The 27,048-nt window shown below is 49.2% G+C and overlaps 1 protein-coding gene across 5 annotated transcripts in view; it reads left to right on the forward strand.

Moving 5' to 3' along the window:
• Positions 1-27,048, forward strand: part of LOC126542648 (adenylate cyclase type 6-like) — a 243,454-nt gene that overhangs the window by 91,724 nt on the left and 124,682 nt on the right. For all 5 annotated transcript variants that reach the window (XM_055077177.2, XM_055077175.2, XM_055077176.2 and 2 more), the window contains exons 9-10: positions 11,947-12,044; positions 13,256-13,340. In XM_055077177.2, the coding sequence (XP_054933152.1) occupies positions 11,947-12,044; positions 13,256-13,340 (183 nt within the window). The remainder of the gene's footprint in view (positions 1-11,946; positions 12,045-13,255; positions 13,341-27,048) is intronic.

The following is a 27,048-nucleotide window of genomic DNA, read 5'->3' on the forward strand; positions in this document are numbered from 1 at the left end:
TGCCTTACGTCCTTTTGGTTGGTGCGGTTGCAGTTGCAGTCTGTACCGACCTCGTTTGCGTGACGGTGTACCTACGGCGCGCCAGCTTATCGTGCTGCGCAATCTAATCTCTTGTTTCTGGACTTGGGAACGTGGCTGCTTGCGCACGTGCATAACAGCCGCACCCTGCAAGAAATTAACGTTGTTGTAAAATCCAAATTGTTTTGGAATTCCATCGGCGCATGCCTCCACGCAGTCCAGCGGCGAACATGAGTGTGGCCATCGCGATCTTTACGATCACGTAAAATATGGGGTAGCAAAAATTTTTTTCGTGGTCTGGTGTATTAAACATATACTTGTAGCTGAACGTGTCGCAAAACAGACACAATCACGTGGAAATGTACAAAAAACAAGCGCCAAACTAATAATTTCATTAGAATTCTTTCTAAAAGGGGTCGTTTAAAGCCAAACCTTTCAGGTATAGCAAAATGGAAACATATGAACTTGGAACTGCCAAGGGTGTCTGCTTCACCAACTATAAACGGGAAAGACGTGTCTTCCTTTGCGTCACGGTGAAGAAAATTATGAGTTGTCCTCTTGCTATTCTTGATACGCTTGGCCAAGTCCAACAAATTCATTTCTTTGCAGAAGTCTTCCTTGCTAATCTGGAGCTTGACAGTTCTGGGTTACCGAGTGTCATTTTTGCCACTTGAAAAGAATGTCCCTAAAACTCTTTTCAAGTTAAGGCCTCTAATGAAGGGATTACTTCGGCGCTTATTATTTGCATTCTCCAATGTCAAGGCGACTGTTTCGCGTTACCTTCCGTTAAAATTATGTAAGGGGATAAATTATGTAGGATGGCTCGCTCCGTTATTAGTGACGGGTATTCGAAATTTATGGATCGAGAACATGTCAAGACACGATGGAAGAAGTGCAAGAAGCCTGCCTGCAAATGGGCATAATTGTCAAGACATAAATACTGGTGCGAAAACGCGCACGTACGCACACACGCACGCTCACATTTGCAGGTGCTGCTTCTTTTGGCATTCCAGCATACGTTTATTTTGCGGGTTACAGATGAATATTTTATTTAAAGGGAACAGGCACAGACGCACGCACGCACGACCCCCCCTCCCCCTCCCGTTTATTGACGCCACTTGACTACATCCACTTTATATCCATCCGCCTGACAAAAAACATGAGCCGATCCTGAAGATGGTGCAGTCTGAAGAATGTGGTCTGGTCCCCAAGGCTGTGAAGTCTAATGCTAGGAGGGCAGTGCTGCCAACTTCTTTTCGAACATGTCGCTAAACTCAGACAAGAAAGTCGCCAAATTATCTCAAAGTCTTGCTCCAAGGTTGCCAAATTTGTCGCTAGAACTGTGGAGTGAGTGTTACATAATGTATGCGTTTCTGGAACGTTGTAATATAGGCTAACGTGGCGTAATGCATATGTCGAAACGCTTCGCGTTCGTCTAGGAATCGCACTGTAAAAAATTTTCCTGGATTACGGACAGATCATCCGGTAAAATTATTTCACCCCTAAACGGAAGAGCTGGGAAAACGGTTACTCTCTGATAAGGGAAGTCTTTTATATAACGTAGCAATCGCAGTGTGCAATACTGCCTTCTTCCGTAATTTACAAAGCATACCGACAAAACAGACCTGCGCACAAGTGAGTAGCCTGCTTCGGCAGTTCGTGAATGCGACGAATACGCGTGTAAGAGATCGTACAAGGAAAGTACACTACATATAGCGCGTATGAGGAACGAATGGCAGCCGGCAATTCAAGGAATACATCAAGAATCAACCCTACAAGCATATATAGTCATGCTCTGAGTAGTATTGACTGGCCCTACGAACCAGCGTGCTTCTTTTTTTCTTCAGAAAGTAAGACTGATTGGATTAAGGATATGAATTATGTCTGCCTACAGCTACGTTGGTGGGGAGTTGCACAGAACTATTAATTGAAATTAGTTAAAAAAATAAAACGAAAATAATTTCGCTCGCAGTGTTCGCAGATATTCTGCGCATGCCATTCATGAGGTTGCGAAATGGACTTCGTTTCCAGTTGCAATTATACTGAGGGAACGTCCTTGTTATGGAAGCAAACTTCCTTGCGTTTAGATAATAATGGAGGAGGCATTTGTAAAACGCACGACGGGGAAAAAATCGTGATTTTACCTATGTTACACCCGCATACTCTGTAACGGTACGATTATAACGGTACGTAGTTATTCGCAGCACCCTGACGATGACAGTAATTAAATGAGGGAACAACGTGCCCACGAGGTGGACATACAGTGTTGTGTTCTTTGAAGGAGAGAATTGTGATGATGGCAGTAGCACACATTCTTGCGATTGGCCAAATAATAAGACTAGCCAAATGATAAATCAAGAAAACAATATTTTTCTTAGACGGCATAAAAACCGAACCATTTTCACTGAATGACTAGGAAATATCGAGCATAAGTTATCTCCCCCCTTGCGTACCAGCAGTAATTGATGCACAGCAACAGCAGCTCTCCTGTTGCAGAATCATTCGGAACTCTTCTGACTTGCTCCATTCCCTCGCCTTCGAGACTCAAAACATCGTCATCATAATCATCAGCCTATATTGACGATGGTGACGACGATGGACTTGTGAAGGCATTCACAGGGCATTCACAAGGCAGGCATTCTCAGATCATGAACAGCAGGTTGCCATTATGCCTCAAGAGAAAAGTTTATAACAGCTGTGTCTTACCAGTACTCACGTACGGGGCAGAAACCTGGAGGCTTACGAAAAGGGTTCTACTTAAATTGAGGACCACGCAACGAGCTATGGAAAGAAGAATGGTAGGTGTAACGTCAAGGGATAAGAAAAGAGCAGATTGGGTGAGGGAACAAACGCGAGTTAATGATATCTTAGTTGAAATCAAGAAAAAGAAATGGGCATGGGCAGGACACGTAATGAGGAGGGAAGATAACCGATGGTCATTAAGAGTTACGGAATGGATTCCAAGGAAGGGAAAGTGTAGCAGAGGGCGGCAGAAAGTTAGGTGGGCGGATGAGAGTAAGAAGTTTGCAGGGACAACATGGCCACAATTAGTACATGATCGGGGTAGTTGGAGAAGTATGGGAGGAGAGGCCTTTGCTCTGCAGTGGGCGTAACTAGGCTGATGATGATGATGATGATGATGATGATGATGATGGTGATGATGATGATGATGATGATGATGATGATGATGATGACGACGACGACGACGACGACGACGACGACGACGACGACGACGACGACGACGACGACGACGATGGTTTGAGACTATAATAATGTGTTGTTATCCATTAGATCCTAAAGACACGAACGTTCAAGAATTTCGAATAGTGAATTCTCGAATACAATACGAACGAATAGTCTCTGCTATTCGATTCATATTCGGAATTCCGAACAATCGGTAACACCATAAGAGATAGGCACTTCGAACGCCATTCGGCACACGGCATTAGAAAAGTGTTCAGTATACAATTGGTTTCTGCCAATTTTCTTCTGTCTACATTAAGGAGTGGCGATAAAAAGCCTTCTTCACATACTGTCATGCCAGTAATTTGAGGTAAGTCGTCCGAAATTGTAAAAACAATCGTTTTGCCATTATTGCCGTGTAGACAAAACAGAAGCAGCTGTTAAATGATGACGCAAGGAGTAAATGCATCCGTGACTAATTTGCCGTCAATGGCGATGTTGTGCGCCTGCCGCTTCTTAGCTGACAAGTTCTTCCCGTTTCCCTCTCCCCGCAGACACTATGCTCCCATCAGGGCTGCAGAGGCACGTGTCTCTTCTTCACATCGACCTCGACCCCTACCTGCCCTCCCCCCTCACCGTCAAAAGTTCGCGAGAGACGAAAGCAGAATTATTTTTTTTAATTCATTAAAACTGATAGTCTTTTGATAGCCTTGATAGTTTCGATATATAATGCCATGGGACACTAGATGATGCGTGCTGATGGAGTTGTTTGCGTGCTTTCTGTAGCTTTTGCTCCGCGCGCACGACTTGTCATCCAATAGTGAGTAAAGAACATGACTTGAAACGCTCTCATAACAAGATTCCAGAAGAAAAGCTGCAAACCTCAGCGTGGCTCGTACATACAGTTGAAATAGAAAAATGAAGTATCTAATAAGTCAGAAATGGCGACTCCGTCAGCACGTCCAATGTCCTAAGCGAGCAATGTCCTAAAGAACACCTGACAGCCAGTTCACACTCATTGAGCATGGGAGCACTGTTAAAGGTGATGCGTGGGGAAAATTTTGCGTTTCTGGCTTAATTACGATGGTTGCAAATAATTATTGAGCCACCGATCTTTCCTTATATTCAAGGATCATGAAACCGCGGTGTACTCAGTGAACTAAACGAGTCACCTTGTTTATATTTCATCAAAATAGAGAGCAGGTCATAGGTCATGTGTCAAGATAATCATGAGACGTTTGAATACTCGTGGAAAAAGAGCAAAGAAGAGATTGATAGGTTCACATTCGTTACAGGTATAGGTAACTGAACAAGGTAGATATACAGGTTTAGGGAAGCGAGAAAAGTATGAAGGAGGAATAGACAAAATGCTAGAGTGATAAGTATGTATACATTAACTGACTAGCTCAAGCAGGCTATTTGTCACAGCCCCGTTTCGAAAGGGATGCCGATAAATGATAACCATCATCACCATGTGGGCAAAATTCAAAGCGTGCGATTGAATAACGGCGTGGATTTAGCCTTATGTCCTTAGAAATCTATAACAACCACCGAGATCGAATACGAATAAAATGGGGGGCGGGGGGAATTAAGGCTTACGCATAAAGTTGAGCTAGTTGGAACCGTGACATTATTTTAATAATATGTAGAGCTTAGTGTAAAAGAAGACGAAAGGCAAGAAATTATTTTGCATTCATTCCTCTCTTCCACTAAACGCTGAATATGTTTTTAATAATGTGACATTATGGTTGATGTACATGCGAAGTGAAATGTCTGTAGGTGAAGTACGACCTTGGCTAAAAATTCCTCAAGCAAGGACCCGAAAACGTTATATGCGGGTAACTTTGCAAACCGGCTTTACTCGTAGACAAATTTCTATACTGATGAAGGAAAGCTAGAGAGACAAAATGAACACAAGAGCGTCCCTGAAAAAATCCCACATTCTCATAGGCGTTAGTTAGTGCAGGGGAAGAGAAAGGATTTACGCCCTATTTACGACGACAAGATGGGACAAAATATATCACTGGGTGTTGTATTCTGTATCACTAGATTTGTCTTTTCTCTTGCGTGCCTTGGCACATGCGAAACCGCCGAACTTGGAAGTACGCTGAATCAGTATAATTTCCGCGAACCCAAAGACGCTGTCAAACGCTGCCAGACTACTTGGCGCAGTTACACGTTTGCATAAACTTCTCTCCCATAGCTTTCCCTTCATTGCCACAGAAAGTTGTTTACGAGTACAGTCATATGCGAGCAACGTTTAAAATGTGTGCTTTAACTGTAGGCAACTGAAAAATTTAATCCAACTGCTCGAAAAAAACAGCTCCGCCGTAAACTGGCCTGTGATTCTGCAAGGCCGCACAATTCTGTTTTCCTTTTTTTTTTTCGTTCTCGAGACACGAGAGGGAGAGAGAGAGAAGTGAAAGAAAAGCAAGAACAGGAAAGTTAACCAGGGGAGACTGTTAGGCGCACGTTCATGAGAGCCTCGGTGAATGAGTCCACAATGAGAATAACAAGAACTATTGAAGTTTCGTACCCAGCTTGCGACACAATGACGACGGTCTTTTTATTAGTGCATACTTTATTCATCGCCTGTTGAAAGCTTCAATAAAAGTCTGGGCGTGCATTATCCGTGCCACATTATCTTCTCACATTAGCTCGTTCTCTATAGGCTGGGTCTTCCCGCTTTCCCTCTTCCGTCTCCACATCTTGTTCCCGATAGGCCAGGATTTCTTGCCTCCGTCTCGTGACGTTACGTTTTGCGCGGTCTTAATTTTCTTTTTTACGATGACTTTAGGCTGTATTCCTTGCAATTTACGCTATACATTGCGGCCTCCAGGCTCGAAGACGCAAAACTATTTTTTTTTTGTTTTTTTTTGTTTTTTTTTGCTTTCGTAAGAAATGTTTGCTATCAAGTTTGCCCAGCGCCCGTTCTTAAGAAACGCTATAACGTACGAAATGTCTCACGAATGGGGATCGGGACCTGTACTGATGAAAGGTTCGTAGGCTAGAATTATTCGCGAGAAATAATTCCAAGCTATCCTGATGACAGAGTTGCTTTTAGCGGAGGTGGCCGTGCAATGACAAAGAGCACATACGAACGAAAAGCTTTGCGAACTCAACCCCAAATTCTTTTGTCCGGTGTTGACGCTGAGGCTAGGCATACCTTCGCTTAGACTATTTTGCACGTTGATTTGGACGTATGCGTGGATCATTACAGGATGCACAGCGCTCAAAGACGCGGGTAAGCATATCCCGCAGAGGCACGGTTTCATTCCCGTAATGCTTTTGCGACCGAAAGTGAATCTAATTTGCGGTCGCCGAAAGAGGTTATAACCATGACTCGCCGGAAATTCCGGTGTCCTACGTACTGCTCGAAGCTTGCCTCTGTATCATCCAGCGGGGTTCGAATGGCCAGAGTAGGGGAAAATAATGAGGTGCTCGGCAAAGAGAATACGTATTCTACAAAAGCCGCCGCAAGCACTTTTCGAGGGGTCTTTGAGACCCTTTCAAGTACACTTTGAGTTGAGTGTGCGGCTCTTGCACATCGGCGTGCCCTCTGTTTAACATTTTCTTTTGCGTTCTTCTTTCTTTAGTCCCATCAGCTGTATTACACCGAAGCTCGATTAATAGCGTCAGCAAGGGCAGGTCACTGTAGAGAAAATTCATTTGTCTTGTGCCAGTTCGCGCTGGTCTCAGGCACAGTCCCACAATCGCAACGCACGGTTTGGTGCTGCGGTTGGTTGACAGTGGCCTTTTGTGGCTTTCATGGCGCGGTGGCGGCAGCTGGACGCGGTCACGCAGTTTTGTGCGTGTTGAGGGATATTGCAATTCAGAGATCGAAGGCGTCGCGTCGTACGAGCTTCCTTTTCTTTCTTTCTTTCTTTCTTTCTTTCTTTCTTTCTTTCTTTCTTTCTTTCTTTCTTTCTTTCCTTCTTTCTTTCTTTCCTTCTTTCTTTCTTTGTATCCCATGTGAAATGTAACAAAAACACACGTGAGAGTAGCGCTTCAAGGAAACGAGGAGAGGGCAGCATTGTGCGGGAGCGCGGAATATGCGTTCTTCATTTCGTGACTGTTCCCTCAAATGCACTCGGGCAATCGCGGTCCCTGTATTTGAAGCTATTGATATGTTAGAACAATACTGGTGAAGCACCTACGCCCAGAAACACACCTAATAGCACCCCCGGCACGTATTGTTCCAACACGCGACCCTATAAATCGCGAGATAAACTTGACTAAACTGCCTCGACTAAACACGCCATCGCATGCAGCGAAGCAGCACGAGTCACTGGCAAAGCCGCTTCTGATCGTGCCGGCCATGCAAAGTTTTCAAGCAGCCGCGCATCGTCAGCAGCGCATCGTGGTGTGTTATATATTGAATATGACGAGTCAACCACGTCTGAGCAGAACGAATTTACTGAGCCTCGCAATCGACAGTTCAACCATTCCTCGTCGCCCAATGTAGCGTTTACATCATGTACGTGGCAGTCGCGCAGCTATATATATATATATATATATACTCGAAGAAAACCGCTCTGTTCGGAGAGCGTCGACGTTGTACCGGAGTTTCAAGGAGTTCAGGGGGCGCCGAAGTTCCCTCAAAAACCTTCCAGGAGCTTGTTCTCCCCAGGATCGTCGCATGGATTTCTCTAAACGTATCGAGAAGCCGTGTGTTCATTTACTCGTTTTCGTAGTATTCGAGTCAAAGGAAGTAAAATATAGTAACTGAATTCTAGTGCTTTTCTTGCACTCCGCCCGCTTCTTGAAATGTGGCCCTTGCGGCTGGAATTGAATTACACAAACTCGTGTTCAACGCCAGAACGCAATACCCTCTGAACCTCCACTATGGTTGCGATTGTCCAATGCATGGAAGTGTGTAGCGTCACACTGGTTGTCTTACGACCAAAGCTTGGCGAGTTTCTCGCACCTTTCAAGTATCACTGGAGTAAATCCATCGCGGCCTGATCGCACATCGCGCACACGCCGTTAAGCACTCGTTAAATACGCTAGGTACGCTAGGCGCCTTAGCGTTAAATACGCTAAGGTGCCTCTCCAAAGCAGGTTAAGCTTGTCGCTACTCTTAGAAACGACATGCATCGACGTTCTGTCAATCTTGTTGGTGCGCTGTTCTACAGTGTGTCAGTTCTAAAAGCCACTCCAGGCGTGATTGCAACTGTTTCCCAGTATCGTAGCGAACTTTCTCTACAGAAATCCGCGTGCTCTGAAGGCATGCAAATTTTAGCACACTTCTCATAATTTTCAAGAGCTTGGAATAGCCGTAAGTGGTAGCAAGCAACGGCTGCACAACTCGACAACAATGTATAGTATAGCCACGCGCTTCATGATCTTCGGACTTTTGACGCGAAGTGTGCATACGTGGCAAGGCGTTAGCGCCTGGAAACGGCGTCGCATGCCGTTTAGGTCGCATGAAAAGTGGAACAATGTATAGTTATAATACTGAACAGATTTGCCCGAATCATCAAATTAATTACATTATAAAGGTTATAAACAGGGATACGGTGCCTCAGAAAGGCTGACCAACTTTTCGATAGGGGGACCTATCTTCGTCAAGCGGACACAGCAGAGCATAAATCTGTATCAATTAAAAAAAAAACAGGACCAAATTGCCTTTTGAAATATGACCTTTCCTAGTCCCCCTGCGAAAATTATTCACGTCAGTTTTGATTTGACGCTGTGGTCGACCTTCTGTAGAAGCGTGAAATATTATTATACTGAATTCAGTGCAAGCATCCTTTGCCACAATAAGCCCAGTCGTCCACTGCTTCGCATTGAGCACATGCAACTTCACATTTGAAGCTTCAATTCTGGTTACATAAACACGTGGAGCTGCTTTGAAAATAACGAGGTTGGAATCCGAGGCCCAATTGTAGAAGCAAAAAAAAAGCAAAAAAATTGTCATATCATTTCGAGTAACGTTCGCTATTCCTTGCTCGTCAGTATCGACTACACGTTCTGGTACCATGAACGCTTATGTAGCGTCGTACCTAAATAGTTCGCCCTTTTCATATGCAGGCCAACCATATTCACAGCTGGTCAACTTAATAATGACTGAATATAGATCCGTGGTCAATCCCTCCCAAGAAACCGCTCCAAACGCAACAACTGCAGTTCTTCGATAGAGACAAGTCACTTTCTTCATTACATTATGAATCGCCCTCGTGAAAGTCCTGCATGGCCACCTCAATCGATTATGGAAAAAACGATTGTCCTCAAACGGAAAAAATTAATTTAATCAAACAAAAGAAAACCATTCTCCGAAGCAATAGAAGTTATTCAAAATCGTTTTCTTGGGACGTTTGGCATTTAACCAAGTTATGTACCCGCACGGAGAAATTGCTTATTTTCATTTGACATGAAAGTTTTCCTTCCTAGCTGAGTTTGTTTAATTTTAAATGCGCCGGATCCTTGGAACTCACTCGCTCAATCTGGGGTATAAATGAAAACACCGGCCCTCCATGTAATCACGTTTGACCTTTATTCCTTTTCTTTATAACTGTGCTATACAAGAAAGAAATCTTACACACCATTTCATTAACTCCGGGCAGTGCAGAAAAAGCTGCTGATCGCGTCAGTCCATCAGAAACAAGAACCGAACGCACGTCTTGGGGAAGGGAGGAAGGCTCGCCCATACGGTGCGCCGCTAATTCTTTTGTGATCCTTCCATTTAGCGTGCAAAGTGATTAGCGGTGGACAATGGGCGGAACGGGCCCTCTTTCTGTAGGCTTTCGCTGCCATGGCGCGCCTGAGTCGCCAGCTTTCGCTGCAAGGTACTACAGCTGCTCCCTGCAAATTAACACTTCATTTCGACTGTCGCGCACTACGGTTAGGCAATGCAACTTGACTAAAATTTTAGGCTCTACACCGCCACCCTGCGGTTACCCGCCTGCCCGTGCACCTGACTGGCCATCACTACCGGTGAAGCCGTGAATATGTGCAGCTATACTTTGCGTCTCCGCATGGAGCGCATAATTAGCCGCACGGCGAACTAGCCCAGGACGTAGTTGATAATAGGTTTGGCCATCACTTTCCAACTTTCTTTGTCTTTCGCCCCCCCCCCCCCTCCTCTTCCCCTCTGTCATATTGCAGCGTTAATGTGTCCACAGTTAAAGAGAAAGTTACCAGGCCTTTCATTCTTTTCCTTAAGAACCACTATCATTACTACTACTACTACTACTACTACTACTACTAAACACTAATTAGTATGACTACTACTAACTCTTACTACTACTACCACTACTGCTGCTAACACCTTGATGGCGCACACGGACTACGGTGTTAGGCGCTGCTGTTTCAATGGAGCAGTTTGGCAGTGCAGCGAAGTACTGCAGTTAAGCACTACGGCTAGGCACCAAAATTAGGCGCCACTGTTCGCCGCAGTTTCCGAACTGACAGGCCCGCAGTCGGTGGCTTTTCATTGAAGTTCTTAGTGAAAAGGCGTACCGCATGCACTCGACTGCGCGAAACCATCGCTTTCTTGGCTTTCAGTACGCGAAGGTGCACACCCGTGCCTCGCTTTCCCTCCCCGCTTTCCTTCTTTGTCAGTGACAACGTCCTGGGGTCTTTTGCACCTGAGTTGATCGGGCGAAATTCCCGAGTATTTCTGGGCAACGCACCGTCACGTATTGAGGAAAAAATGAACTAGATGTCCGTGCAAATAGGCTTGTCTCAAGGAACGGCAAAAGAAAAGGCAAAGAGAACACTGCCCCTGGCAACCTTTAAAACAAATGACGATGAAACCGTGACACGTGCCGCGTGCAATTGTTCCTTGTAGTACATTCTTCCTCGACCATACGGCAATTTAAATGACCGACTGCGGTTTGCATCACTTGCGTGCGTGCGTGCGTGCGTGCGTGCGCACTTTTGCCTTATACCAGGAGCCTCATAGTAGTTTGGCTCGGCATTGCTTTTATTTATTTCATTACACTTATAGGTACATCTATCTTTCAATTATGCAATTGCGAGTGAGTTAATACGGATCAATTCCTTGCTTCAGAAGCCGTTGTTATTAAAAGCCCTATCGCGCCGTGCCTCTGGGCAGTGGTGTTGTTTTATTTGCCTCGTCGCCCACATGTTCAGCGCCTTCAGGAATGAGCGCTCGCCACTGAATGTTCAGAGGCCCCTACATAATAGCAGTATCGATTTTTTCCAATAAAAAAAATGTGTGCTCCCTTTTCTCTGTCCCGTTATTTGCGCTGTTTGCTAAAGTACAGATACATATCTTGCCACTCTGAAATCCCGCGGCCAAAGTAGACCGCTACTTCTCGTTAAGAACTTCTTTCTGGTTGCAAGACTTTGTGGAAAATGTTGCTGCTATCGCTCACTAAATTCGTCGGTATTTGTCGAATGGTGTAGCGTCAGACGCGTAGTAGTGCGTTAACATTGCTTGGTTCGTAAAGTCGCCGTGCTTCGCGGACTGGATAGATGGTGCTTATCGAGCCAAATTACTCATATTGCGCTCTATTGTAAATAAATTTAATGTAGGGTAACGTGTGTTGCGTTGATATTTACGTCGCCTATATTGTTCCATAAAGTTATTAGAATTTCGCTGCAATAGCTTACAAGTTTCGGAGCAGCCGGCTCCCGTTCGAGGAGTAAGCCTGTCACTTTTAAATAAGTGCGCATCTCTCTCTCTCTCTCTCTCTCTCTCTCTCTCTCTCTCTTTGTCGGCCACGCGTACTTATGTCACACGTCTTGCTCCCCGACCCCTTTCCATTTTGTCCGCAGTACATGAAGGAGCCGGATCCGATGCTGGGCGTGTACATCGTGTGTGCGGAAGTTGTGTTGGTGTTCATATTTATCATACACATGATCATACTGGACTTGTAAGTATTCTTCGAAGCATACTTTCGTTTTCTTTTTCTTCATTCTATATTAGTGTGAGAGAAAAAAATTGTCATTAAGATGACAGAAAGCTTCGCGTCATGCGTCTCGAAGCATCTTTCTCATCTGTTTCAGAATTCGCATGTTATGACTTGCTGCTTATGCTATTGCGCGGAATGTGTACCATCAAATCCCACATAAGCGAGCGGCTGCGAAGACTGTGCACTCTTTCTGAGATGGTGCTTGTGGCTTGCTTTCTCTCCCAGAGATCTAAAAAAAAACAGTGTAAACATATTTGTTACTCTCGATGTGCCGAGATAGTATGTGATCCGGTTCGACAATAATTTAACTGATAATTCATGCATAAAGATGGGTGCACGAAGAACAAAACCAAAAAATTCGTACCACTGTTCGACTATACGTCATGCTTAGCTGTGTTCGTAAACCACACTTACGAAATTCATTGTGAAAGCAGCAGGTGCGGGTATTCGTAATTATTGGGCTCGTTAACTGCACACGCTCAGAATCGCTACCGAGTTATCATATTTTGTTCGAGAAGTGTGCCACGCTGTCGTTCGCTGTCCACACGATGAGAGCTTGAACTTTTTGCCTATATTGGTCGATTGATTGATTGATTGATTGATTGATTGATTGATTGATTGATTGATTGATTGATTGATTGATTGATTGATTGATTGATTGATTGATTGATTGATTGATTGACATGAAATTGCAACTGTTTGCAAGTATACGCAGCCGACATCTCCGCAAAAGCCGAGGTTACGAACACACGTTGCAGAGTTTATGAAAACACCGGGAGTTCCAGCGACTAATCAGTACACTGTATTGGCGTTGCAGTTACGAACGAGAACTATTCGAAAGAGTTGTAAAAATAAAACGTAGTTGACAGTTGTTTATTCAACCGTAAACTTCGGCAGCTGTGTTATTCTTATCGCCTCAAAGCCTCAGTCTGAGTGACGTTTATAGCTGTGCTCGTCCTATTAGCAACGCTAATATTCACAGCTCGCGTTCTCTGGCGGGCGGACACTCACACGCGTAAACAACTCGATGAAGAAGAAAAACAAAGGAAAATATGATTAGAATGCGCAGAATCTGGTGGTCGCTAGAGAAACAAGTCAGCCGCTCGTCGTTCGTTCAACTCCCACTGCCGTCAACGTTCTTGTTGTTGCAATTCCTTTTTTTTTTTTCGCAGATCGTGGATCCGGGTGTTCATCCAGATAGGAGGAATCGCCCTTATAATTATGGTTATATGTATCATCCTGTGCCTGCATCTAGAGGTAAGAACTCTCACTCGTCTTCTTCTTTCTCTTTTTTATTAGAAGTGAAACATGGAAAGTTTGGACCACAGAAAGAGCCGCTATCCCTAAATCTTGGCTGGGAACGCATAAAAAAGATATGTAATGAACACACAAAACACTGTCAAAAACTTAGAACGGAGCGACGAAACGCTAACAGAGCACGTCCGTGTTCACGGAGGAAATAGAAAAAATAAAAATAAATACTTATAAGACTCATACTCTCACTTTTGTTCACAAGTAAACGATATACCGATATGGCGTGTTGCATATTATAACGTAGTGCTCGTTTTTTTTTTTTTTTGCAGTATGGCAAAGCTTCTCCCCGCTTTTCATATACAGCACCGTTTCAGAGGCATATAATGCCGACTTGCAGCGTTGAGCTTTGTAGGTTGACCTCTGGGATACCGCTTCTGCGTTCCATTCTCTTTACCTTCTCCGCAGCATGCATTGAAATTTTTATCAAACAACAGGTTCAAAGCCGCGACTTTTCATCTGTAGCAGTCCATGTGAAAGGCGGCGAGTGGTGTAAAACACCACTACGTCTGGTGGTGGTGGTGGTGGTGGTGAATTGTAGCAACAGGCGGGTTTAGCCTGGCGAACAAGGCCGGCAATTGCTCCGCCCGAGCGTCTCGCACAATGCCGCTGAAGGGTTTCACCATATGTCCATCAAACCGGTCTCTCTTAAGAATTCGATGAGGAGACGTGAAGTTTCTTTGCGGGCTATAACTGACCCCTCGGGAAATATAAGGTGTTGCAGGCGCGCATGCGGAAGGTCCTTGTTTTGCAGATTCTTCAGGAGAGTGTCTCTTTCATCTTGGAATTGCTGGCAGGACCACAAAAAGTGCTCAATGTCTCCTGTCTCGTTGCATGCCGTACAGTTCGGAGAATTGATTCGCCCCGTTTTAAATAACCAGGCCGGTGTATTAGCAGATCCTGTCCTTCTCAAACCCTGCGCAGTTGCTTTTCTTGCAATGCTGCGGCGACAATTTTCTCGGTGTTTTCTTTTACTTGCGCCGCTCGTTTCTTCCCAACTGTGCCCTCCATTTCACCTTGATGCGCATGAAACCCTGTTAGCGAACTTCTTGCCTCCGTGTTACATTTTCTTAGGTTAGTCGACCGTTTACTTGACTGCCGTGATGGCACAAAGAACGACGTGCAGCCATCTCACAAACAACGCATGTCAATCAACTTCACCAATCATTCTGTTCGTATAACGTCAAATCAAATCAAGCTTTGCTAAGCTCAATAAAAGAATGGTTTTGACTGGAATGAAGTTGCAAAACTTAAGCTTCACTGAGACCTCGCTAATATCCCTGGGATAACATCCAGGCATGCGCGTCGTCGCGTGACATAGCGTCATTGAAGCAGGTTAACTTTCTCGTGTTCGGTCATACTTTGCACAAAAACGAACGCGCTAAGCGCCACCCGTATTGCGCTTGAAATGTGTCGGCGATTACTAGATGACGTCGCTAAAGTATACGCTAGATGACGTGACGAGCCGGCCTGGAAGTTATCAAAAAGTATATATATATATATATATATATATATATATTTATGTATATATATATATATAGAGAGAGAGAGAGACCCTTTTCGCGGCGATCCCTTGGGCGCTGCCATGTTTGATCACGTGGTGACGCGTTCATTGCTTGCCTCAACTGCCTCCGTTGCCTCCCTGTTCACAATGGATCTGTAGGACGCCGGTGTGGCTTATCAAACCTCTGTTTAGGAAGATATCGTAGTTGGCGACTGGGTGGGTGACACGAAGCTTTGACCACAGCTTCAGAGAATATGCAAAAGTGCTTTCGGAGCTGATTAAGCTATGTCCAAACGGCGCGAGTAGCGTATATGGTGCTTGATCTAAAAGCAGGACTAAATATATATTCCAAGCTATCCTAACTGACTGCTCATGAATTGGATCATGATTAGTATATTGCTCTTAGTTCTTTATTTGGCAAATATTTTGAAGCAGCGACTTGTCACGTTTCTGACTGAGTAACAAAATTTCCTCGATGCGGTCACTATGTGTGTTTATTTTCTGCCTAATCGTTAGCGAGTGTGCTGAGTTCCGATAGATTTGTTCTTGGTGCGCACAAGGCTTGAAACGTAGCTGTTTTGTAGATTGTAACACCTTGTATAGCAAAGATCTATTTTCCTTAGTAACTCGCTTACTCTTGTGGACCGTCACGAAACATTCAGATTCGACCGTTCGTGCGCTATCGGTGTAGTCCGTCATTTATTGTGCGTATATAGGGCACACATATTCAACTGTGTGCCCATTCACTTATTCTTGACACGTTGGCGATAGAATGGGCGTGAGTGACCGTTCCAGTTGGGGTGAATGTGTGTACCGGCTTGTCACGTTTCTGACTCAGTAAAAAAATTTCGTCGATGCGGTCATTATGTGATTATTTTCTGCCTAATCGTTAGCGAGTGTGCTGAGTTCCGCTGGCGGATGAGCAAATTATTGTATCCTCGAGGAAAGCCGTACATCTCGAAGTGCCAGTAACAAATACAGACAGTTGCAGCAGCGGTCCGCGAACTTGGCCACACAGATTCATTCCATTCCTTAGTATGCCAGTCGCTATTTTTGCAGCAAGTTACTGCACATGTCTTCAATCCACATGATTCAGTCCAGCATGATTGGAGCAGAGTGTGTTAGCGAGAACTCAGTTGCATTTCTGACAGCTCATCACACAGACGCAAGGTAGAAGCGGTAATGGTTTCCTAATCGTGCGTAGGCCGCCTCAGCGATAGCTGAGGCGGCCTACGACGAGTAGAGTTACTGTATATGCTACCACAGGTAGCAGAGTTGCGCGTAGGTCCGCCATCTTGCCTGGCAAGCAACCAAATCTATGCGGCGAAGCCGCACTCGGTTTTTGCAGGCGACATGCCTACCGTATCGTCGATCGACCGTGGGCGCTTTTGCATCGCTTGTGGACTGCTTTTCCGCCTAATGGCAAACAAAGTGCATCGAAACAGCTGACTGAATAAGATCGTCAAGAAAAGGCGCCGAGATCGGTCCCCACCGAAGCTTATGCCAAGCGTATCCGCCGAGTCCATCTGCACGCTCTCGGCGCGTTTAGGCTCAGGAATCAAGAAGTCTAACAAGGATAAATCACCATATTTCAGCTTTCGCATCAGTGTCCTTAAATAAACACAAGTAGCATGAGCGCACAAACAGCACAAGTAGCGATGAGCGCCGATGTGACGCGTCATGAACTATAGGGGTATTACTCAGGCTCGCGCGTGCGCACCTGACCCTTCTCTGGATCGCACAGCGCCGATGGAGCGGCAGTCGCTCGCTAGCACTTTCGCAGCAGCCCTAGCAGTCAGAGCTGTGACCCCTAACCCGCGGTTCGCAGTGAGTTGCGACCACGGCGGGTTCAGGCCAGGGGGGACAGGGTGAGTCTCGACCTAAGGTGTTTATTCACCTTAGAGTACAAGGATACCAACAGGACAACAACAGCAACAACACATACAAATACAACACAAAACAACCACAGCGGCGGAGCATTCCGCACGTCTGGGGTGAAACAAACCGCACAATGTGGGAACCACAAAAGAGGCTGATAAGGGTTCAGCTCACCCAGAGTGGATCCGCGCTCGGGCCCTGGGGCGGTCAGTCGCACACAAAGGCCGGGCGCAACAGGGGGACGGCGTGCGGCGGTCTCAGCGGCTGAGTTGAGATGCGGCCTGTCGCAAGCTCTTCAGCCGAAAGACAACGGTGCATCGGGGGAATAGCGCTTCTCCCCGAGCGGCGGAGAGGGAGCCTACCCGGTTCCAAGAAAGGGAAAGGAGGGAACGGGGTGCCTTGGCTGCAGCGTCGCGGCCAGGCGCGAAGAGCAGCGGGAGCGGCGAAGGTGCCCTCTCCCCAGCTACCCTCCGCGAGCGAGCACGTGATTATCGCGTGATAACCGCGTGGCCGCTCCGGAGATATCGGGATGCGCGTGCGATCCCCACATCACACAGGATGTGGGGAGCACACGCGCCCATCTTCCCCCGCGCCGTCGCGTCGAGAGCCGGCATAGACGGGGGAGAGGCACACTATGCCCTCTCCCGATTCTCCCTCGCTCTCGCGACGCGCACGCGCCCTTCCTCCGCGACTCGCGGGCAGGCAGCTGACGGGCGAGGAGGACATTCCCCTCGCCCAGCTAAAAAGGGACAAAACAGCGCGACCGGGGGAGACGCTCTCTCTCTTGGGACGCGACCCCTTGGACTGCCGGACTGGAGTACCTGCTGCTACCCGTGAGTGACCACGTTGCCTGACTATCCCGGGCAACGAGGCGAGACTATTTATTACTATTACGGAGAGGGCGTCCCTCTGCGAGTGTTCGCGATTGCTAATAGCAATAAACGTTGTTACCGTTGACACCGCTGGTTGCCTTATTCGTCCGAACCCGGCGTAGCCGCGATTTCCGCGCTACGGGTTGGGAGTACCACGAAGCGACTGCGTGGGGCTAGATCCGGAGCTCGCCTTCAGCCCTAGCCGCACGCAGAGTGGAACCCCCACATTTGGCGCCCAACGTGGGGCGAATTCGGCAACACGGCGAGTCTTCTGGTGTGTGTTGGCGCTAGGACTACCCACGTTTCAGCGAACAATGGCGGCTGGCTTGTCTGACCTCTCAGATTTGTTCATGCTGTCAAATGTAGCGACGCAAAGTCAGCAGCCTATTGCTAACGCGGCGGCAGCTGCTGAACAAACCAGCAGCTTTGGTTTTGAGTGTTTCACGCGGAACAGTCAGACTGGCGCAAATGCCACGTGGGCCGAGGTTAACCCCAATACGAGGCGTACCCCGTCGGGCCCCTCGCCGCATCGCGACGCGGACACAGAGGCACACATGCCACTAAATAACTCAACCCCGACGGCGGAGGCATCCGGCTCTTTGGGCGAGAGTTTACCGTCTAGCGAGGCAATGCTGCAAAATGCGTTGCAAATCATGCAGAGCTTAGCCGGCGCCCTGCAAGGCACAATGCAGGCCTCGTCGCAGAGCGAGCGACCACGGATTAAGGTAGACATGCCTACCTACAGTGGGTACCACGATCGCACGAGCGCGAGTGAGTACCTCGACCGTCTACTGTATTACCAGCAGGCAACCGGGCTTTCAGACGCCGAACTAGTCGCGCGCGTGATCCCGGTTTCACTGACCGACCAGGCGGCTCGATGGTTCCGACTGACCGGACACCGATGCCGCACAGTAGAGGAGTTCCGCGCGAACTTCCGCGAAGAATTTCTTCCGGCCAATTACGAGTGGCGTTTGAGGAGAGAGCTGGAGCTTCGTACCCAGCATCCGGACGAGTCCCTGCTGGAATATGTTCGAGCGATGGACGAACTGCATCGTCTCGCGAACCCTCTCGCCACCGATGAAGAGAAAGTTGAGCGCGTCACACGGCAAGCGCACCCCACTTTCGCGGCCTATTTCAGAGGGCGCAAATTTAGAGACCTAGACGAACTCGCCGCCGAGGCGAAGCGCATCCAGGGAGACATTCTCGCGGCGCGAGCATACCGCCCGCCTCCACCCGCGGCGCTGTCACTCGAGCCTCGCTGCGCGTGGAACGGCGGCGCGATCACTTCCCACTCGTCTAGAGTCGGCTCGTCGGCATCGTTCGCGGAGGAGCAGGTCCAGCGTAGTTGGGAGTTATCAGACCGCGCTTTGGACCCGTACGCCTACGCGCTGAGAACAGCACCGACTAATGCCGCACTCAGCGCGCCGCGACAGGAACGAGAGGCCGATGCGAGACTGGAGGAGCGGCACACGCCGAACGCAGTTCAAGGAAGCTACGGCGGGCCGGAGTGGAGCGACGGCCGCCCAGGCCACCGAGGCTTCAGCGGCCGCTGCTACCAATGCGGCCGACCAGGGCACATCGCCCGTGACTGCGGCCGCACGCCGGGCCGAGGCCGAGCACGTGGCTCGGGAAACGGGCGAGGCCGCCGGTGATCCACCTTGGGTCCCGTGCGGCGATATCGAACATAGCCGGTGGTATCGAATTACTTGCGCCTTCGGCTTGTCGCGTAGGAGGTGTTGCGGACTCGCAGGCGCCGTTCATCGAGCTAACGATAGCCCGAAAGAAATTCGCTGCATTATTGGATACCGGAGCAAGCGCTTCATTATTTGGTGACGAGGTGTTGCATCATCTCCGCGAGAACAACATCCGCTTGAGAGATAATGGCACCACCTTCCGACTTGCTTCCGGCACAGCGCAATCTAGCGGTGCAGCTAGGCTAGTGATCCGTTGGGAGAAACGCGTGAGGCGACAACGCTTCGTACATCTCCCGGGTTTATCAGTGCCTGTTATTTTGGGTCGAGACTTTCTCGTCAAGTCGGGCATTGTAATAGACATCGGCAACGGAGGTTACCGAGAGAACGGAACGGGTGCTTTAAAGCTTTTCGCAAAAGCGCCCGTGGCAGCGGAGACACGCCAGTCTCCGGGCGCGGCGCGAGCGGGCCACACCCGGCCACAGCCAAGCGAGCGAACAGTAATCGGCGCAGGCGAGGAGAGCGACACGGTGGCACAACAGTGCGCCACTGTTCTGCGAGGAGTAACGCACCCGCTTTTGTCAGAGGTCAATATGCCGGAGAGAGAACGGGCACGACTGTCGTCGCTGTTGTACGAATACGACGCGATTTTCACTGACCGTCCGGGCCGCACTACGCTAGTCAGACACAGGATATACACGGGTGACGCGGCACCATGGAAATGTAATCCTCGGCCGATTAGCTTGACTAAGCGGAAAGCACTTGATAGCGCCTTAGACGAACTCATCGACACAGGCGTGGTGGAAAGGTCGAACAGCCCATGGGGCTTCCCGGTAGTTCTAGTCCCGAAGAAGGACGATACCTATCGCCTTTGTGTAGACTACCGCAGGCTGAATGAGGTTACGAAGAAGGATGCGTACCCTCTACCCTCCATTTCCTCATTAGTGTCTAACCTAGGCGGGGCGAAGTACTTTACGACGCTCGACGCTAGTCGTGGATACTTTCAGGTCGAAATGGACGAGCGTGACAAAGAGAAAACGGCTTTCACTTGTCACCGGGGGCTCTTTCAATTTAAGAGAATGTCTTTTGGTTTGGTCGGAGCTCCCGCTACATATCAAAGGTTGATGGACCGAGTGCTAGGAGACGCGAAGTGGCAACATGCCCTCGCATATCTGGACGACATAGTGGTTTATTCGAAAACATTCGAGGAGCACTTGCGCCACTTGAGAGACGTCCTAGACAGGCTGAGGTCCGCGGGTATCACGTTGAACCCGAACAAAGCTCAGATAGCTGCGAGTAGAATAGCGCTGTTGGGATTCACGCTGGACAACGGCCGCATCCTGCCGAGTGAGGATAAGCTCGAGGCTATACTGAGGTACCCGTCGCCGAAAGATATCGGCGAACTAAGGCGCTTTCTGGGATTGGTGAACTTTTATCGCCAATTCATTCCAGACTGCGCGGCAGTGCAAGCGCCTTTGACGAAGCTCTTGAGGAAAGACGAACGGTGGACTTGGGGCCAAGAGCAGGAGGCGGCACTGCGTGGCCTCACGAAGGTGCTCGCTGACACGGCCGAATTGCAGCTGCCCGATTTGAATAGGGAGTTTGTGATTCAAACAGACGCAAGCGACCTAGGCTTAGGGGCAATTTTGCTTCAGGAGCACGGAGGCACTCACCGACCGGTTGCGTTCGCGAGTCGTTCGTTGACGCCGGCCGAAAGGAACTATTCGGTGACAGAGAAGGAGTGCCTCGCGATAGTTTTCGCTCTGCGAAAGTTCGACTATTACGTCGATGGAGTGGCATTCAAGATTGAGACTGACCACATGGCTCTCACTTGGTTGAGGCGCTTGAGCGAGCCGAGTGGCCGCCTGGCGCGTTGGGCACTGCTGCTGCAGCGTTACGACTTCACCGTGCGCTACCGCAAAGGAAAAAGCAATGCCGCAGCTGACGCACTTTCGCGAGCGCCAGTCCGAGGCGATGGAGAGGCCCAAGTAAGGGACGCGGAACAACCGTCGATCCTGGGCGAGAGCGTGAACCACGTAGATGTTGTCGGTTCCGCAGGAGTCGTCTTCAGCAGAGAGGAGCTGTTCGAGGCTCAGCAGAAGGACCCGTTTTGTCGAAAAGTGCTCGACGAGCTCCGGGAGCAGGGTGGCGCGGCCGCCGCACACATGGAGGCAGCTGGTATTGCTGTCGGTGCTAAGCGCTCGGGATCAGCTGGTAATGCTGTGAGTGCGCTGGATTCTTATCTGCTAAATTCCGACGGCCTCCTGCTGAGGTATATTCCCACCGAGGACGACACAAGTGAGCCGTTTAAGGTGGTGATACCGCGCGCGTTGCGAGGAGCACTGCTACGCTACTTTCACGACTCGTGTATCGCTGGGCACGCGAGCGGCCCCAAGACTTACGTTAAGTTGTGTCGCCTCGCTACCTGGCCAGGCATGAAACGGGACGTGATGCGCTACGCCCGCTCATGTCATGTGTGCCAAAGCGTGAAGCCCCGAGGTGGACGACCGCCCGGCCTCATGCAGCCTATCGACAGCCAGACTCCCTGGCAAATCGCGGCGTGTGACGTCATGGGACCGTATCCCACCACACCGAGCAGGAACAAATTCTTGCTTGTAGTCACAGATCACTTCAGTAAATGGGTCGAACTTTTCCCCTTGCGAAAACTGACGGCACGAGTGATCATGGTTAAGTTGATAGAGGTTTTCACTAGATTTGGCTTTCCGGAGCAGTTGATAACGGACAATGCGTCCTACTTCACCGCGAAGGTTTTCGTCGACTCGTGCGCTGCACTTGGCATTAAGCACAAGAAAACGACAACTTACCATGCTCAGTCGAACCCCACTGAACGGGTCAATCGCAACATTAAGCACATGCTTGTCGCGTTCTCTGAAAGACATAAGGACTGGGATACCTACCTTCCAGAGATCGGGTTTGCATTGCGATCGACAGTGAACCGCTCGACTGGGTACGCGCCTTCTTCTCTCAACCTGGGGAGAGAGCTGCCGAATCCGATGGATAGAGTTCTCGCGGATCGCAGCGGAATGTCGGTCGCGCCGGCAGCACGAGCTGAATACGCGACGCACCTACGTGACAAGCTGACGGAAGCTTTACACAAAGCACGCCGTAATCTTCGCACTGCTAGGGCGCAACAGAAGGCGCAGTACGACCGCTCGCATCGGAACGTCCGCTACGAAGTGGGCGATCTGGTGCTTCGACGCCAGCACGTTCTCAGCGATTCTAGCAAACAGTTCGCTGCCTCGCTGGCGCCGAAGTGGACCGGGCCGTATCAAGTGCGAGAGAAGGTTTCCTCGCTTGTTTACCGGCTCGAGAGCATGAAAGGGAAGCCGATCGGCGGGCCGGTACACGTATGCGACCTGAAACGCTACGTGCCGCGTGATGAGCAGTGGGATGAAGATCAGACCCTCCCTCAACCGCGGTCGGTGAGTGAGAGCAGCCAGAATCGAACGGCGAGCCCACAGCCGCGCTACAACTTGCGTAGCAGGCGGAAGTGATCCGACGGCTATATTTGCGTAGCCCGATGACTGCGAGGACTATTCGTAAGTCCGGGCCGTGCTGGCACCTTGTTAGTTCCTGCCGGGAAGCGAACGTCTAGCGACAGCAGAGCGCAGAGTATTGACGACGAGCCGTCGTTCCAGTCTTCAAGCAACCACACAGACTACGACGGGGATGTGGCGTGAACGATTCAACGTGTTTGCATGCGGTGTGTGCATTGACTAAAGACTTGCGAGGGCCAGTGCGGTGTGCTGTGAGCCGATGATGCGGACGACCATTCCCTTTGTAACGGGCGTTGACGGTGTTCCCGGATCCGGCCAGTCATGCTGCTTATCACAATTTCGTTCCGTGCAGTGGACTAATCCAATTTTCTGAAGCAGGAAACAAGACACGGCCGTGCGAACTGCCTGCAGTACTCGCGGGTACAACTGACGCACCGGCAGCGCTACGCTGTCCTTGCAGCCGCATGAACCACTACCCGGCGCCCAGCAAGCGACCGCCCGGCTTGTGCAGCCGACACCTGGGGCGCGGCACGGAGAGTCGCCTTCGAGCCGGGACTACGATCCGCCTCGCAAGCCCGAGCAGTGCCGCTGACTGGACACCTTCGAGTCGGCATCAAGTATCTGCCACCTGAGGGCTACAGCAACGCAAGCCCGACGCTCAAAGCCGGCGTGTGCAACGCTGCCTTGATCGTCAACCTTGGCGGGAACTTTAGCAAACGGGCGCCCGAACCCTTCGGGCGTACCTAGGTGCCAGAATCAACGTACGGGGGGCTTCTTAAGGGGAGGAGGATGTGGGGAGCACACGCGCCCATCTTCCCCCGCGCCGTCGCGTCGAGAGCCGGCATAGACGGGGGAGAGGCACACTATGCCCTCTCCCGATTCTCCCTCGCTCTCGCGACGCGCACGCGCCCTTCCTCCGCGACTCGCGGGCAGGCAGCTGACGGGCGAGGAGGACATTCCCCTCGCCCAGCTAAAAAGGGACAAAACAGCGCGATCGGGGGAGACGCTCTCTCTCTTGGGACGCGACCCCTTGGACTGCCGGACTGGAGTACCTGCTGCTACCCGTGAGTGACCACGTTGCCTGACTATCCCGGGCAACGAGGCGAGACTATTTATTACTATTACGGAGAGGGCGTCCCTCTGCGAGTGTTCGCGATTGCTAATAGCAATAAACGTTGTTACCGTTGACACCGCTGGTTGCCTTATTCGTCCGAACCCGGCGTAGCCGCGATTTCCGCGCTACGGGTTGGGAGTACCACGAAGCGACTGCGTGGGGCTAGATCCGGAGCTCGCCTTCAGCCCTAGCCGCACGCAGAGTGGAACCCCCACAAGGTATATATGTGCTGTCGCCGAAGGATCACAGTCCTAGCCTGCGCTTCTGTGACGAAGAGATATGAATAGACAGACGTGTCGACTGAAAGGCATCACTGAACTAAGAAAACGTTGCATATCCTTCGCGTGAAGAACAATAAACGGCTATCCAAATCGGTAGTAACAGCCCATACAGCGTCCCGCGGTCGGTGGTTCATTTAGGACTTTTTTCGAAGTTAAAATGCCAATCGCAAGTGAAAATCGGTGTTGTGGCACTTCCGAGCAAGCTACTGAATATGGACAGCAAAATTTTCTTTGTGGTACAGGCGTGAGCTTTAGTTGCTGGGCGATAGCGCATCTACCATGACTGAGCGAGACTTCTCTCTGTGAAACTAAAACTGCTTCTTGGTCCTTGACGTAGAAAATGATGCGCCGATGTTCGGCTTCTGGCGTGGCGTAGTGGCCAAGTACCGGGCTTGGGATTTGCGGGTCCGACGTTCGACTCCTGGTCGGAGTTTTTTTTTGTTTTTTTTTATGTCGCCAGAATGCTCTCTGTTTCTTTCTGTTCTCAAAAAATATATATACGGTGTCCAGGCACCGCGTATTTAACGCGCTAGAGCTGTTTTTCGCACCAGTACCCAGTGCCTCCCAGTACGCCGCGCCTGCCCAGCACCCCAGCATCCAGCGCGCGGCACTGGGCCCATAATCCGGCGCTGCACTGGACACTGGATACTGGGTTTTGCAATAGGCACACCTGCTTATGTGCCAAAGCTCTCAACGTGTAGGCAGTCTTAAATATTACTGGTGAATAAATGACCAACCATCAGTATTTCGACTCTGGTACCCCATTAACTTTGCTGTAGAAGCGTACCCACCTACTAGCAGGCACTGGATATCAGCCACACCTTCAAGTGCCACTTCATTATGTGCCTTTTCACTGCAGAGATTCCAAAAGTAACCTTCTGTGGGAGTGTAGTGAAAGTTTTTTTCTCACAGGATTGACACAGCTATAATATGGGTAATAATGCAAAACACAGTAAAGGCCCTTACCGTATGGTAAATAACGACATTAATTCCTCTTGCATCCTGCTTCACATAAGCATTAGTAGATGAAATATATTTACTTAGTTGTGTAACCTCTTTTATGTTCAGAAACAGCAACTAAAGCAGTGCATTATCCTGAAAATCTGAGCTGGCTTTTTTATGACAGTTCTGTGAAAGCAGTGTGGTGCATGGGTTTGAATGGGATCGAATAAAAAGCTTTTCCGCTTTCAGGGCGATTCGTGCAGACGGAAGCAGAGCGCCCGGTCATTATATCATTCCGATGGGACTGCGCGGACACTGCGATGAACCAACTGTGAGATGCGCTGCTCACGTTGTGTTGTTTCTCCGCAGCTAGCGCGCACGCGAACAGCGAACGCCAAGATCGGCCGGATTCGCTTTGAATTTGACTGGCGATAACTTGTGTCAATCCAGTTCGCTGCAGCGGCGGCGTCGGGAAATACAAAAATTGGCCCGGGCATCTGCTTCTCCGCAATGCACGGTTGCTTGACTACCACGTGATGACGCTCTGCCAATAGGGGCGCTAGCGGCGTGATAAAACAGACGCGCAACTCTGCTACCTGCGGTAGCATATACAGTAACTCTAACGACGAGCAGCCGAAAGCGCCATCTCGTTTCTTTAGAACTAACTGCTCCGCAAAAGAGTCAATATATAATGTTTGCTTAGTTGAATACGATGGAACAGTGAGACAGCCACTCTAATACGTGTGTAACAGACACTTGCTAAAATTACGTAATACAACGATAAGGCATTGCAATAAGTTTCTTTCTGTTTGCCATTTACCTGCGACTCCGCGCCATCATATCGTTCGCCGTCACGATAGGCCAACGGCCATTCCAAATGCAAACTTCTACGCATATACACGACTTTTGTAAAACCGAGCGTGTATATGTTTCGTCTCCGCAGACCCCGCTGACACCATTAGGGCAAGACAGACTGGGTCACCGCTTAAAGACATTGCTTAACGTTGGTGCCGTGCTGCGTGTGATTCGACAAAACTTGTTGTTTACGGCTGAAGTTATTGCGCGCGTATATATATTATCGTATCAATGCGTAAAGTACCATGCTAGTGCGCACACAGTACTGGCGGCCAGCTTCTTGTGCCACGTATTATTCAGGACATTTCGGTGACCGCGGTCATATCTGGCGCTCGAGCGTGTTTGAACAAGCGGCGCATTCGATTCTTCGAAGCGAGCTCGTCCGCGTTTGCCCATAGGAAATTTATACGACCGCCCCGTAAATAGCACCCGGTCGACATGCTTCGCCGGGATTCCGTCTGCGCTCGTTCCGGTTCGTTATGCAGGAAAGCGTGTTTGCCCTGCTTGCTGCAACACAGCGCCAAGTTCGTCTTTATGGAGTATTTATCCTTGTTGTTGAAATACCTTGCATAGGTAACTGATATGGGCTTGTCACTGGCTTGGTTATGTCCGCTGTCATTGACGGCTGTCCTCATATGTTATGTATTGCGCGGATTCTCTCTCTGCTCCTTCTTCTGTCTCTCTTAGTTTATTTTATCTCTCTCTCTCTCTCTCCATATATATATATATATTTTTCTTTCCTTTTTTTTTGTGGTGTGTGTGTGTGTGTGTGTAGGAGTCCACAAAAGTACCACTATTCCTTTTACTCGATCCTATTCCTTTCTTATCATCCACCGTTCACGGCTGGCTGATGCCGCTGGGATAACGGGGGGGGGGGGGGGGGGGGGGACGGAGCGCCGCTCGGAGCACTGAAGTGTGAAACGGAATAGCATTGGAATGTCATCGTTACAGCTCAGGATCCGCCAGTACTAAGTCGTTCGCGATAAGGAAGGAATGGGA

This window comes from Dermacentor andersoni, chromosome 2, assembly GCF_023375885.2.
Source record: "Dermacentor andersoni chromosome 2, qqDerAnde1_hic_scaffold, whole genome shotgun sequence".
NCBI lineage: Eukaryota > Metazoa > Arthropoda > Arachnida > Ixodida > Ixodidae > Dermacentor > Dermacentor andersoni.